The sequence below is a fragment of the Lepidochelys olivacea genome (assembly GCF_965140295.1).
Source record: "Lepidochelys olivacea isolate rLepOli2 genome assembly, chromosome: 2".
In the NCBI taxonomy this organism is placed as follows: Eukaryota; Metazoa; Chordata; order Testudines; family Cheloniidae; genus Lepidochelys; species Lepidochelys olivacea.
The window spans coordinates 210,581,198-210,596,085 of record NC_140412.1 but is presented as its reverse complement, the minus strand read 5'-3'; the positions used below and the strand labels follow the sequence as shown (position 1 = coordinate 210,596,085).

The window sequence follows — 14,888 nt, the reverse complement described above, 5'->3', positions numbered from 1 at the left end:
AGGGAAGCCTGTTTGTGCAAAGCCATCCACAATGTCATCCACGTTGCCCAGAGTCACGGTCTTTCAGAGCAGGATGCAATTAATGGCCCTGCACGCTTCCATCAACACGAGTCCAACGGTCGACTTTTCCAGTCCGAACTGGTTAGCGACTGAGCGGTAGCAGTCTGAAGTAGCCAGCTTCCACAGTGCAATCGCCACGCGCTTCTCCAACGACAGGGCAGCTCTCATTCTCATGTCCTTGCGCAGCAGGGCTGGGGCAAATTCATCACACGGTCCCCATGAATGTGGCTTTCCTTATGCAAAAGTTCTGCACCCACTGCTAGTCATCCCAGATGTACATGACGATGTGATCCCACCACTCAGTGCTTGTTTCCTGAGCCCAAAAGCAGCATTCCACTGTGGTCAGCACCTCTGTGAATGCCACACGCAATTTTGTGTTGTAGCTACTATGCATGGCGAGATCAACGTCGCATTCCTCTTGACTTTGAGGTTTAACGAATAACTCCATTGCCACTCACGACGTGTTGATCAGAGCGAGCAGCCTACGTGTCAGCAGTTTGAGATCCATTCCTGCAGCCTGAAGAGGCAGGGTGCACAGTACACAAACTGTTGAGTGTGCCAAATGTGGGCTGAAGCATGGATTTCTGGGGTGCAAAGCAATGCATCCCGGGTCATTGGGACAGGATCCAGGATGGGGCGTGACCCTCTCTGCCTTCCCACAAGTCTTAGCAGCAGAAAAGAAAGAGGTGCTCTGTGGGGTAGCTGCCCAGAGTGCACCTTTCCAAATACCGCTGCAAGTGTGAACACGCTATTGCGCAGGCAGCTGACACTATGAACACACAACAGAGGTTTCCCTTCCGTGCTCTGAGCGGCGCTATAACTTTGCCAGTTTAGATGGGGCCTTGGTGATGCAGCTGTGAAGCAGGAGTGATCTGCAATCAAGATAAGTTGATAGTTTATCTGGCAATTTAAAAATATTATTCTGACTTTTTACATAACTTGTAATAATGTAGGATTATTTAAAATTATGTGTGATTAAAATGGAGCTGGCCTAGCAGCTGGATAGGGTAAAAGAGAATTGTTCTCAACCTGTTCTCTAACTTTTTGAAGGCTACCCCTCCCTAAGGATCACATTTTGCCGAAGTGGGGCAGGGGAGAGATGTGGCTGAGAGTTAGGGTCTAGTTCCCGGGGGGGGGGGCTGTGTGGGGCACGGTGCAACTCGCGGTCTCCCCCTTGCGCTGCAGTGCTGGGCGCGCTCTAGCCAGGACGGGCCGTGGCGGGACCTCAGCGCCACCGGCCGCTCCGGGCACAGGCGGGCAATGGAACGGGCTCGGGGCTTGGAGCGGGGCGGGGTGAGGCGATTAAGGGAGGAACGGCGGGTGGGGATGAGCGCACGTGCAGGTAACAGATTGAGGCAGGCTAAGGCCCTCTGATTGGCTGTTACGCTAAACAGGAGTAAGGGGCGGAGCAACAACTCGGCCGCTCTTACGCCGCTTAACTGGCCGTTTTCTCCACAACCGCTGAAAGTCGGGTCCCGCCTTCTTCTTACGGCCCCTCTGGCATTGGGGTGAGGTCTCTACGTCATTAAGAAGCGCCGTAACGTCCTGCGGTGAGGCGGCTGTGGGCCCCGTCACGTGATGGTAGTGGGCGGCTCTGTAAACCCGTGCCGTTAGCTGGGCCGGCGGGTTGTTATGACGCAGCAGGGGTTGGTTGAGGGAACAGGGGGCGCCTGACCACCACAATGACCATCTGCCACTTCTTCCTGCAGGGCCGCTGCCGCTTCGGCGAGAGGTGCTGGAACGAGCATCCCCGCGGCGGGGGCCGCTCGGGCCCGGCCGCGCCGCCCTCCCAGGGTACCCGCGTCTCTTCTCCTCCGCCTACGGGCTCCGGCCGCGCTGCTGGGACCTGGCGCCCGCGGCGATCGGCTCCCCCCCCCCCCCGATCTCTGCGGGCGGGGAGCCGGCGGGTGAGGGCTCCGAGCCCCGGGTTTGAAGCGGCTGAATCTGTCGGGGCCTGTGGGGAGCCGGCCGGGTCCCAGCGGCCCGCTTCGCGCTGCGGTTTCAATGGCCAAACGTCTAGGACCCTGACTGCCTCCCCCCCCGTATGGGGCTTGTGCCAGTTCACCCCCCCCCCCGCGCGGCTCACTGCCCTGCGTCCGCACAGCGCCGAGCGCCGGGGGCCCTGATCCATGGCTGGGGCCCTGGGCGCTGACAGGAGAAGTAGTTACCGGACCTGCCCTGTTAGCTGGAGCTCAGGTCTGACCCGTCCAACGGGGGACAGCTTGCGAGGAGCCCTGCCGCGGGCATGGGATAACCTGCGCCCAGAGACGGTTCTTCCTGACTGCTCTCTCTTCTCTTGCTCCCGCCCCCCCAGATTTAGAGGTTGGCTTCTGCCCTAACGCGTGTAGATTTATATCCTGCCAAAACTCCTCTCTTAACGTTTACTATTGCAATGCTAGATCGTCTTGTCATCTGTGTAGAGACCTAATTAGTGTAAGAATGCTAAGACGTTTTTGTCTCTCTTCTATGCTGTAACCATGTAACCACTGGTGCTGCTGTTAGCACCGGCTGTTTCAGAGTGCTTACTGCGGTGGCGTAATGTGTAATCCCGGACAACTGGCATCTTGAACTCTTCTCCCTCCTTAATGAACAGGAGGCTGGTAGAGGGCGACTCTTTCCAACTCCTTAACCAGTGGATTCTGAAAGAAACAAATTGTGTTGCACCACATATAAATACAGAATTTAGGTGCTTCAGATGCTGTAGGCTTTCTCAGGAACGAGAGTTTTAAAGGGTTAAATAACTGTTAGTTCAAATAGGAAAACTTTATTTAATAGGTTTCAGAGTAGCCGCCGTGTTAGTCTGTATCTGCAAAAAGAAAAGGAGTACTTGTGGCACCTTACAGACTAACAAATTTATTTGAGCATGAGCTTTCATGAGAGCTGTAGCTCACGAAAGCTTATGCTCAAATAAGTTTTAGTCTCTAAGGTGCCACAAGTACTCCTGTTCTTTTACTTAATATCAAACATTCAGTATTTTACTTTTTTTTTTTTTTAAACAAATGTTACTTTTGGAATTGTACTATGAATTATCTTTCACTGTCATCCTTGCCATTGGTCACTCTTTCACATAGCTCATGTTGGGTTTATTGTAAACGATTAATAGTTTGGGGCTGGTAATATTTGTAAAACAAAAAGTTGACTTTTTTCTTATTAGAAACTTTAGCCCATCTAGGTGCATTTTGGTTTATTCTGGAACATAAGCAAGGCTTGAAAGTTTCTGGAGGGTATTTTCAGAAAATCTTTTGTTTTCAAACCAAAAAGACTTCTCCATTCTTGATTACTGGATGACTGGTATACTAATAGGATTCTGACACAGTATTAAGGGAGAAGAGATACAGGTACACTGGAGAGAAACCTTCCCTAATTCCCACTGCACAGATATGGTTTTTCCTTATTTCTTCCATAGACAGAACACACACACATCACAGTGCTGTGATTTGTTATTTCTAAAGTGGATAGTTTGAAAGGGAACTTCCAAGCACCCAAGCCTTGTTAAATATATCATTAATGTTTGATTTGTAAGGGATGCTGCCAACTTGGAATCTGATCTGTTTCAAAAAATATGTTAAGTTGTTTCAGGTGCTTGTCTGCCCCTGAATCTCCCAGCAAATGTTTGTAGCTTACAGTCACATGTTCCCTTGTGGGTTTTTTTTTAAATGTTTCTGTCCATATTACTCTGTGAAATCTCTCACAAGCAGTGTGAAAATGAGGGCCTCATTCTTCTAAGCTGAACATGTGGACTTGACTTGGCAGGACCAGGGGTGCAGCTACACAGATCATCTTTCAGGATTGGGGCCTAAATGGAAGCCTATCACAAAGTGTTGTCAAAGGGGCAAAATAAACTGAAAAAAGAATAGTGAAATTTTTTTGTAATCTTTCAGATACAGTAATCTTAAGTGTTACTTGCACTAACAATCGTATGTCATATTGGTGTATGTGTGATTTTGTTTTTAGTTTTTATTGCTGTCCCTTATGGTTTATTTTACTTTGGTTTTGACCTTTTGAAAGGTTTTGAGATATGAATGGGATACCTCAAGACTCCACTCTGCAGCCTGCAATCAGTTGGTCCCTGGGTCCACTGGTCCCTCCCGCTTAGGCTGGGGGAGGGGCCTTTAGCAGTGGGTGGGCTTGCGCCTGCCCACCTCCCAGGTTTTTCCAGTAGGACCCCACTCTGCAAACGTGCATACATAGTCCCATTCGCTTCATTGAGACTGCTCACATGATTACAGTTGCTTACATGTGCAGGCCTGGGCTCTTAGTTTGTCACATCTTTAAACAAAATAAACTTTGATCACATTAAACACAACTCTCAAAATGTTGACTGTCTGAGAAATTGATTGTCTTCATGCTCTGTTGTACTTTTCAGTGCTACCATGTACAGCTGGGCTTGGTTTACTTCATTCACAGTAGTGAGGAAACTGTAAAATGTGAAAGAATATTTAATTATTATTTTTTTCTTTTTCATTGTAAGGTACTGGCAGAGGAGGGTGGGGTGCCCATAACCAGAGATACACCAACGTTGTCCAACCTTCTAACTTTTCTAAACCCACTACATGGGGTGGCAGCAGAGATGATGGAAAGGCATTTTTTGGACCCTCTAGTGACTATGGTGCACCAGGCAGTGGCAATAAAAGTTCAGGATTTTCTCAAAACAGATTCTCTGCATTAAGCTCTGAGCAAAATATTGGCAGTAGCTACAAAGATGAAGAGGAGAAGCTTCTGTAAGTCCTTGTTCTGTCTTTGAGCATCTAATAAGTATTTAGAAAAATGAATTTTAAAAGTGTAGATTTATATGGAGGCACTTGTGTGTATTATGTAATTTCATGATAATGAAGTCTAAAGAGGCTTCTTCTAATGCATAAATATTTATTATACATTATAGATCATTTGTTAATATGAATGTCTTCACTAGGGGGTAATAAAGAAGTGTGTTTGTAGTGAAATTATTTTCATGGGACTTCAATAGAGCTGGACGTAAAACCTCAGTGAACCTTACATTAAAATGCACCTTTATAAATTTAAATTGCTGTTTTAATAACTTGCATTTCTCTTTAAAGATGATCTGCAAAGGGGAAAAATTGGGCTTGTATCTTTTTTTTTTTTCCCTGTTTTTGCTTTATTCTCATCCATAAAGGACACCTGGAAGGTTTTGGAAGTCTTTTATTTAAAAACAAAAACAAAAAACCTGCTTATTCCCCTCCCCCCCCCACCTGCTTTTTTGAACCAAAAAGAGTCAGGTTTTGGATATTGGATGACTGGAGTATACTGGTAGGATTTTTATATCTCGGATATTAAGGAATTGAGGTACTGGTTGAGGCCAAAAGTGGCTTTTATTTTCTTTTTAGTTAAACAGGTGTTCTGAAAAAGTTTTAATGTACTTAGATCTAGGGGAACACTTCCTTTAAGATTTTGATGTGCCAGTCCTGTTAATTAAGGGCTGAGAGCTCCCAATATGCATTTCAGTCATTCAAAAAGTTCTCCAACAACCGAGGAAAGATTTGTCTTGACTTTCCTGACACTGAAGGAGATAACAAGTAAAAACTTCCTCCCACTTCTTGGAGGGGGGAAATCAGACATTGTTTATACATTAAGAAGGGCAAAAACTATATAATATAATTTTTTTTCCCCTTTTCAGGTCACTTTTCTAGAGTAGGATGAAGACATTTTTTAAAAATCCTTAAAAGCTAGTATTTACCTAAATTTTGGTTACCTCATATGAATGTATTTTTATTACAAAAAACCCAGAGTAATAAAAGCAAATTTCAAATACTTAGTGATCTTCACTCTACACAGTACAGTATTCTTGCTTTTGCTCTCTTCAGTGTTCTGTTTCTAAATGTTCTCCTTCCATGTTGTTTTATTTCAGTTAATTGTCCTCTATCCCTATTATTTCATTACTTCTACAGTATATGGACTAGTCAGTCTTTCTGCATTTTACTTTTTGTTGCTATACATATTAGCTTATTTTTGTAGAATTACCTTTGTAATTTTCAAGGTTTCTCGAATAGGAATGTTGAGATAATGATCTGCAGCCCTCAGAGGGAATCGTTTAACGGGAAGTATGCACTTCAGGCTGCCAATCTTTTTCCAACTTGCTTAATTCATTATGCAATTATATACTTTAGCAAAACATTTAAAAAGCGCCCATTCCTATAAGTTATCACAGTTGTTCACTGAGGGCCCAGTTCTCCCACTGTTCATGGTGAGGAGTGCTTTACTTCAACATGTGTAAACCATTAACTTCTGTGGTTCAGCTTTACTACTAGGATGTGGAAATGCTTACTCCATTAAAGTCAGAGAGACTGCTCATGGAGTACGGTGCTGCTCGGTGAGGGAGTGTATGAGAATCTGGCCCTGAACTATTTTGAAATACCTTTTTGGTTTTTTTATCAAATAATTAGTCTGATTTATTCAGTTTTTTTCTTTGTTTTGATATAATTTTTCTAGTGAAGGCATAATAAAGGACATGGAAGTGTGGGAATCTTCAAGACAGTGGATGTTCTCCTGTTACTCACCTATGAAAGAAAAGCCTAACGTCTCAGGTAGTAACTTCCCTAGTGTCATCATACACTTATTACCAAGAATGTTTCTCTCAAGGTGACAGGTTTCAGAGTGGTAGCTGTGTTAGTCTGTATCAGCAAAAACAATGAGGAGTCCTTGGGGCACCTTAGAATTAATGTGCCCCAAGGACTCCTTGTTGTTTTCTCTCAAGGTATTGCATTATATTTATTTTAGGGTCCAAAAGAGTGCCAGTTGCTTTGCAGAAATGCACAAGACAAAAGCTCTTCCCCTAAAGCTAACGCCTCAAACCTTCCACTTGTTCCACCCATGTGGAGATCTTGCAGGATCTAGACTTAACTTGTGATGCAACAAAAATTAAACGATAGTGATATGGTGCCTCATTTTTGGCATGTGCAACCTTGAGGTTCTATTACAAGTGACCTTTGCATAAAATCATAGAATATCAGGTTGGAAGGGACCTCAGGAGGTCCTCTAGTCCAACGCCTTGCTCAGAGCAGGACCAAGTCCCAATTTTTGCATCTTTTCAACCATACTGTAACTGCCTTATTATGGATGTTGCAGCAAGGCCTATCTATTGTAGCTTCATAAAAGTGCTCTCAAACAATATATCTTTCTCCGAGGATTTTGATTGTTCCTTTCCCTGCAGGTTTTCCAGACTTCTCACCAGAAGAGTTGCATCTTGAATACTATAACTGCAGAACAAACAATAATATTCAGAACTATGTAAGCTTTTTAAAAATATTGTAAACTTTTCTGATGTAACATACGCACTTCAGAGTAGTGCTACTTTTAATAACTATACAGTGGTGGCTCATTTGATTTGTGTAACAAATTCCAAAGAATTTTCAGAATGCCAAAATACACTCTCAGTGAATTGGCTGTTTTTATTTATACTGAGCATATTTTCCAGTTTCGGTTAATAATTTCACTGAGAACATTGGCCAAAACTGTCACACCTGGGTGCCTAAAATTAGGCAGCTTAAAAAAAGTGTTTGATTTCCTAATGTGCTGAGCACTTGCTTTGTTAATGCTGCTGCTCTATGAGAAGCAATGGGAGAGGGCCTTTAGCTAATCCCACATAATTAAATGTAGGGGCTGCTCTTTGCCTAGATTTTCCTCTGTTCACACTTATCCTTACTCCCCAAGCTTCTTCTCTGCTAGCCCTTAGAATATTCTCTGTACTATTTGTGTAACTGCTTGACTCATGGCCTGAGAGCTTGACACTAATGTCTCTGCTGCTGGGTAATTTGATATTGATGTGGCAGAGCATAGGGCACAATGAGGATAAACTCCATGTATTGTTTAAAGGTTACCCTTTAGAGCAGAAGATTTGTACCAGTACAGTTAAACAGCTATTCATTTTAATTTGATGTCCTTGCTGCCCCTAAAGCCATGTAAGTATCAAGGGAACCAGCCTGGCAATGGAGACAATTTGACACTGGAGTCTCATAGTGGGAATTGGGCTGATTGACAGATGTGAGGAAATGGAAAAACTGCAAAGGAAAATAATAGGTGGTGGTAGGCCTACCCTGAATGCAGTCACTACACTTAATTTGATCTGCTACAGTCACCCTCTCTTGCAGTGTCAGCAGCTCAGATTTCCTTTGGAGGAAAACAGCCACCTGAATCCCTAATCATGCACTTAATAATTTAGTTTTATAAAATGATGTGTACTATGAAGTGGTACAGTGATCTTGCTGGTGAAGAAGAGGACAAAGTCAAAAAAGTGTGTATTTGAGCTAATTATATGGGCTTTGTACCACCTGCACCAGTCAGATTAAAGTTTCATCCGTGTCCTTTCATAATACAAGTTACCCAATGTACAAATGCCTAAAGGATGACTCAGTCAAATTTCTCAGACACTAACAGATTAGTTTATCTGTATTACAAACGTACGGCGCTGTGAAGACTCCCTTCTTGTAAGCCATTTTTTCCTCATCTCTTATTCAAAAAGTCTTCCTCTATACTGCTGACAGTGTTTTGTCTTTTGGTTTTCTACAGCTATATCAGCAATGCCTCCTAATGTAGATACAGCTTATACTGGCAAACAAGTGCTTTTCCAGTATAGCTAATAACAGTTTCTCAAATGAAGTAAGCTATATCAGCAGAAGCATCTGGTACTGGTATAACTGCATCTACGCTAGGGCTTTGGTTGTTTGTTTTTAAAAATAAATTAAATCCCTGACTGACATTACTATAGCAGCAAAAATTCCACAAGTAAACCTCGCCTTAGTCTCTGACTCCAGTCAGAAAAATGTGTCCATTGGAAAGAACAGAGGGGTATAGGGTCAATCTATCTGTCTTTTACCACCAGTCTTGCTTGTTAAACTAAAATCAATTGCTGTAGTATGGTTAATAATATAACTGTTTATAACACCCTCAATAATTCAACCATGTTATTTTTAAATTTGTTTTCCTCTGTTCTTTCTTTCTCAGTTCAGAAACAGGAAATTACACTATTGCAAGAAATTCATTTTATAGCACCCTAACAACATCCAAAGTCAAATTTCTCTTTGAAAGTATTGGACATATTGCCCCAAGTAACACCTAGTGTTAACTCAGATTAAAGGAAAAAAAATTTTTTTTTTTTTAAATTTTGTGCAATTAACAGTTTGTGATAATCAATAACAAGATTTTCTGTTTGTGTGGATATTTCACACACAGGGAACTGAAAACATTTTTTAAAAATAGAAGAATGTTGTCGTAAACCCACAGATTACTGACATTGAAACTACCTTACTTCAAACCTTTTGTAATTGACTAGATTTCAAGTTAATTATCTTCGTTTAAGTACATTTTGGGTATTGCTGCAGTCCAGAATCCAATATGATGGGATTATAAAAGCAAACTGTTTTATTCTGGAATATCATGATTTGGATGCCCAGGCCTAATCTGATTGATGTTGCACAATTTTTCTTCCCCTTGGGACAGCATTTCAGCAAGAATTTGTTAATGTCACTAGTCTTATTGGACACAGGAAGCACTTAACATTAACAGGAAGCACCAGCATTTAACATTTAGCATGCACACTACTTCTTGGGAGGCAGGAGAAAATTTTGTCCCACCAGAAACATTGTTTAGTATTCGTCAAACAAGCCAGTGAAGATATTAAAGTAGCAGAAGTGATTAGAGAAGGCTGAATCATACGAAATCAAAAAGTATAACCCTTTAAAGATATTGATACTATATGTTTTTGTCAAAGGTGGAACGGTTGCTTTCTCAAATCTCTGAAGTAAGCCTTCCAAATATAACTTTCTAATCTATAAATGTTTCACCTTTAAGGGAAAAAAAAAAGGTTTAAATGTACATTTATTTTTATCACCTCTGCATGTTTTTTTAGAATCTGGTATTGCTGCTATACTGAAGCTTTTGTAAAACCTTTAATATTTAGTAAGCTATAATCAAACTTTATGGTGGTGGATAGTGTATTAACTGATTTCAAGATTTGTAGGAGAGCATCACTGAATATTTGAATGCAAGTCCATGAAGTTGTCAATATGTCATAATTATTTACCTTATATAGTCCTTCCATGAGATATTCTCATCCAAATCGTGTTTCCTAGTTTATATTTTGACTCAGTTTATGAATGAATTTCCCAGTCTGTGTCTTATAAGAGCTGATGTCAGACGATATGATCTTCCAGCATGTGACCATGCTGAATAGAATTGCTGATGTTTGTGGTGTTTATGATGATGAGACCCTTTGAAAGTGTGCAAAGATTTTAGTAAAAGATAAACATTCCACTTTCACAGGATGCTGGCAGATCAAAAGGCTTTTCTTATTTTGAGATTGTTAGTTTTTTTTTTTTACGGAAAGTTAAGCTATAGCTACTTAAATAGATGTGCTTTCACATTTGTTAATAATTATACTAATGTGGAATAGTGATTATACACAATATTGTGATGTGATTAAAACATTAGATAATCATTACTAAATACCTTTTTCTATTAAGTTTAATTTACTGTACTTTAGCAATCACTACAGAATTGTGTGTAGTAATCCACTCTGCACTTTAAGGGAATTGATTATACTAGTGAATTTAAGTCCTTAATTGGTAAGTATGGAGTGATAGTGCTAAATTGTTCTGAGAGAAAAGGAGGTGTTTTTGCTAGAAAGCAACAGGAGCCTTAGGTCAACTCTTGGTACTTTAACTTCATGATTCAGCACATACAATGTCAACTATACCAGCAATAAAACAAGGATTGAAGAGTTTTATTCTTGTAGAGCTGGAATTTGGAATTCCTCTATTAATACTACTAATTGGTTAAACTTGGATTAGAGAAAGTGTCCTGCAGTTTCTCATGGTTCATATGCCTACAAAGTAATATGCTTGGTCTGAGAGCAAGTGTTTGAAGGAATCTTGAGTTTCAGACTTACACTTCCCCTGCTCAAATTTGTAGCGTGTAGGTTTTGGGAAGGGGTAGGTATCTTACTTCTTTTGGGCTAGTTGGGTTGTCCTATCATAATTTGAGAAAGCTGTGTCTTTTCAGTTGAATCATGAAATTACTCAATATTGCCATTTCTTATTTGCATCATTGACACAGACTTAATGTCCTTTTTGTCTTTTTTTCTCCCCTTTTTAGATAAATTCAGTCCAGCAATTAGTAAACCGATGGAGAAATAGATTGCTTGAGCTGAAGACTCTAAATACATCTACCAAAGCAGCATTGGTGAGTGTTACTGAAAAGTAAAATATATGTTCTCCTCCTCCTAATTTTAAACAGGAATGTTTAACTTGGATTCAAGATAGTGTGTTAGACACATCATGCCAAAGTATGCTACACATACCAAAGTTAGTTGCTTTGACAATGATCGTTAATGAACCAATTTCTAAGACATAATATGGGTGAAGAAATGGAATCCGTATTTGCCGACCTCATGAATTGATCTTAGTGTAGCGTTCCATGTGTAGAAAATACAGATAATATAGTCATAGGATTAGGCATCCATCTTCTATTTACATTAAATTCTAAATCCCCCTCCTTGGCTCTGAAAATTTCAACATTTATTATTTAAGAACAAGTACTTTGCACTCATTTAGAATGGTCTTGCTTGGCACTAAATAGCCAAGACTTGAAAATATTTGCTGTCTAGCTTTGGCAATTTTAATAGAAGATATGTGGCTAAAACCTCTGCAGTACTTTGAAAATCTCAACTATGGTGTTTATCTTCCATATTACTGCCATGCAGGGGTATCCATGTCAAAGGGCCTGGCCAAGTAGCAACCAGAGAGGCATGCTGATAGTGGTCTGGAGTCAGGTCTTGAATAATGCTTTGGGAACATATGTGGGGGTCAGGGGAGGGTGAAGAATGACAGAACAGATGGAGGGTAAGAGAGAAAGAAGGTGGTGGTCTGGATTTGAAAACAGTGTCACGCTCCACCCATGCCACACAATATTTTTAGGCTTGGCATGACATGACAGCCTATTTAAAAGAACCATGCCAATTAACTTCTTCAGTTGAAACTAGTTTTGACTTCAATGACTTAATTATCAGAGGAATTTATATTATTAGTTATAAATCTTTATAGAAAGACACATTTTCTCACTTGTAAATGTAGGATTCACATTTTACTTTTTTTGAAAAGGTATCTGAACTGAAAAATGTGGTTAATCAACCATTGCCTGCCTTTGGATTTGGTGGACAACAAACATCAACCTTTGGATCATCAAGTAAGTTTTCTATATTAATAGCTAGCTGTTAAATATTGCCTTTGTTCTTCTGCAGTATTCTGGTAAGTGTTTTAATATTGCCAGTGTGCCTGTTCTAAAAGTTTCCGTATGTGTGTTTTATAATTGCAGGCTTTCCACTCAGCAGCAGCAGCAGCAGCAATAGGAGTGCCAGCAATTCCTCCTTTAAATCAACTACTGAACTTGTCAGTGCATCCTCTGCAAGCACCACTGCATTTGGAAGCTCTTCTATGGTTCCAGACCCTTCAGCTTTGGGTGTGACATCTTCCTCAAGATCAGCCCCTTCCATTGCCTTTGGCAGCCAACCAGCTTCATCTGCAGCCTCTTTTTCATTTAAAAAGCCTGAAACTGTGGGTGGTTTTGGAGCTTCTGGATTTTCAGGGTTTGGCAGTTCCTCTGCTCTAAACTTGTCAAGCACAACCTCACTTCCAGCCTTTGGAGCTGCTAATGCAGCAGTTGCTGCCCCTGCCTCAGAATCAGGTAACTCTTTATTTGGACAGTCTGTTAGTGCCTTTGGATATAATGTAGCACCAGCACCTCCTGCAGCCACAAGCATTGTTACCTCAGATAAGTTATTCACACCAAAGACTGATCTGTCACCTGAAGAGTTGAAGCAGTTTGAAGCAAAGAAGTTTACACTAGGAAAGATTCCTATAAAGCCACCACCAATAGAGCTTTTAAATGTTTGAAACTATAACATGTACAGTAAGCAAATTCTGAAATTAAACTTTTACAGAATGTTTTTAATTGCCTGTAAGTAGGCAACTTGACACTTTAACAATTCAAATATATATTTTTGAGGTTTGGCACCAAACTATATAGCTTCTTGTGAGTTAAATTTTAATTTCCTTTCTAAGGCTGCTCCAGGAAGGTAGGATCCCAATTGTAAATATTCAAATATTCTTTGTTTGCTTTGGAAGAGTCTTTAAAACCAAGAAGTTTACAATTGAAAATAAAGTTTTTATAGTGAATTAACAAAAATACAGTGATATTGTCTCAATCTTTCCTTCTCTGCTGTGAAAAGAAAATCTGAAGTGGAATGGGAGTGCTCTTGAGCTGTACAGTCAACCAACTGATAGTGAAATGTGTACAAAGTAAAACTGCTCTAACCCTCAAATCACCTCCTTTCCCTTGCCTTGTTTTGCCTTTAAAGAAAGGGACATGCTTTCTTCGGCAACTGACAATTTTACTGGGTGCATCTGTGAATTGGAGACAAGTACAAGTACCATCTACTCATAGGCTCTAACCTTGTTTCTTCACCCTACAGTCAGTTCCATAAAAACCATGACAAAGACTCTTAGAGCAACTTTAGCCTTGGTGCTTAATTTAGAAAACAGAGTCAGTAGTTGCATGGGAGATTTCCAAGGAAAAACAAAACCAGGTGCTCCAGTAAGAGATGGTGGTGATATTCTTTCTGTTAAACTAGTGTTTAAACCCATGCATCAGGGTAGACTGCACAAGAGGTTATAGTTTGAAATAAAGCTTAAACATGAGGTCCTCCTGGCATTAAAGATCCCCTGGCATGTTGTTTTAAAAGAGATTCATTCTTAACATTTAAAAAGAAAAGGAGTACCTTAGAGACTAACAAATTTATCTGAGCATAAGCTTTTGTGAGCTACAGCTCACTTCATCAGATGCATCTGATGAAGTGAGCTGTAGCTCACAAAAGCTTATGCTCAAATAAATTTTAGTCTCTAAGGTGCCACAAGTCCTCCTTTTTTTCTTTTTGCGCATACAGACTAACACGGCTGCTACTCTGAAACCATTCTTAACCACTGTGTGCTGGGAAAATTCCACAAAGGGTGGTTATAATCTAGAAATTACATGTATTTCAACTTTCAATACATTATTCTTCACATCTGTCCTAATGGTTTGTCCAATTAAATGGCTGCTATAGTAATGACAGGGATCCTTGAAGTAGCCCAACTGAGGGTGGGCTGCATCTGCTGAAAGCTTAAGCCACCTTCATAACACTGAAAAAACGAGGCCACTACAAGACTTTAGCTGTATTTGTAGTGCAGATGATCCTTTTAGCTGCTTAGCATTGAACTTAAGTGCTGAGCTGCCTAAATCTTTTAGCCCCTTTTAGGGTGTCTCACAAGCTGCTACTAAACTGCTTTAAGAACTTTTAAGGGCTTATGTGACCAAGGGCTTCTCTGAGCTGCAGTTGTTTTGCATACATACCACATTCTAAACAGCTATCCGACACTAATTTGTAGTAGAAAAGTCTGTTGCATGCAGCCAAAATGCCAACTTTGAAATGACATTTTTCAAACTTGGATGATTGTCATGCTGAGGGATGTAAAAAAGCCAAGTTTTCAGTGTTTTAACTTCAATTATTTTAAGGCTATAAGAAATATAAATATATAAAAGGAAGGTACAATTCGTTATCAGGGCATACAACTGAGGTGGCTTTGATCAACTTTCTTTAAGATAAAAACAATCCCTATTGAGCTAGCACCCCACCTCTTCATCCCCAGTCTTTTTAGTTATTCATAACACATTTGAAGGGGCTAAATAGAAAATTGGTACTCTATTAACTGGTAGCAGTCAAGCATCTGAGCGTAGTGGCCTATACAACAGAAGACAAGACAATGCTAAAATGAGCATAAATA

The 14,888-nt window shown here is 40.6% G+C and overlaps 1 protein-coding gene across 2 annotated transcripts; it reads left to right on the top strand.

The window, feature by feature from the left end:
* Positions 1-1,581: 1,581 nt before the first annotated feature.
* NUP42 (nucleoporin 42) lies at positions 1,582-13,232 on the top strand. Of its 2 annotated transcripts, none has more exons than XM_084619801.1 (7): positions 1,582-1,854; positions 4,532-4,781; positions 6,508-6,602; positions 7,229-7,305; positions 11,167-11,253; positions 12,171-12,255; positions 12,385-13,232. In XM_084619801.1, exons 1-7 carry the CDS (start codon positions 1,743-1,745, stop codon positions 12,960-12,962), a joined length of 1,284 nt encoding a protein of 427 aa, XP_084475927.1. In that variant the 5' UTR covers positions 1,582-1,742; the 3' UTR covers positions 12,963-13,232. The 2 variants fall into 2 exon arrangements, with proteins under 2 accessions (XP_084475927.1, XP_084475926.1); XM_084619800.1 differs by lacking the exon at positions 1,582-1,854 and adding an exon at positions 1,896-2,382.
* The last annotated feature ends 1,656 nt before the right edge of the window (positions 13,233-14,888 follow it).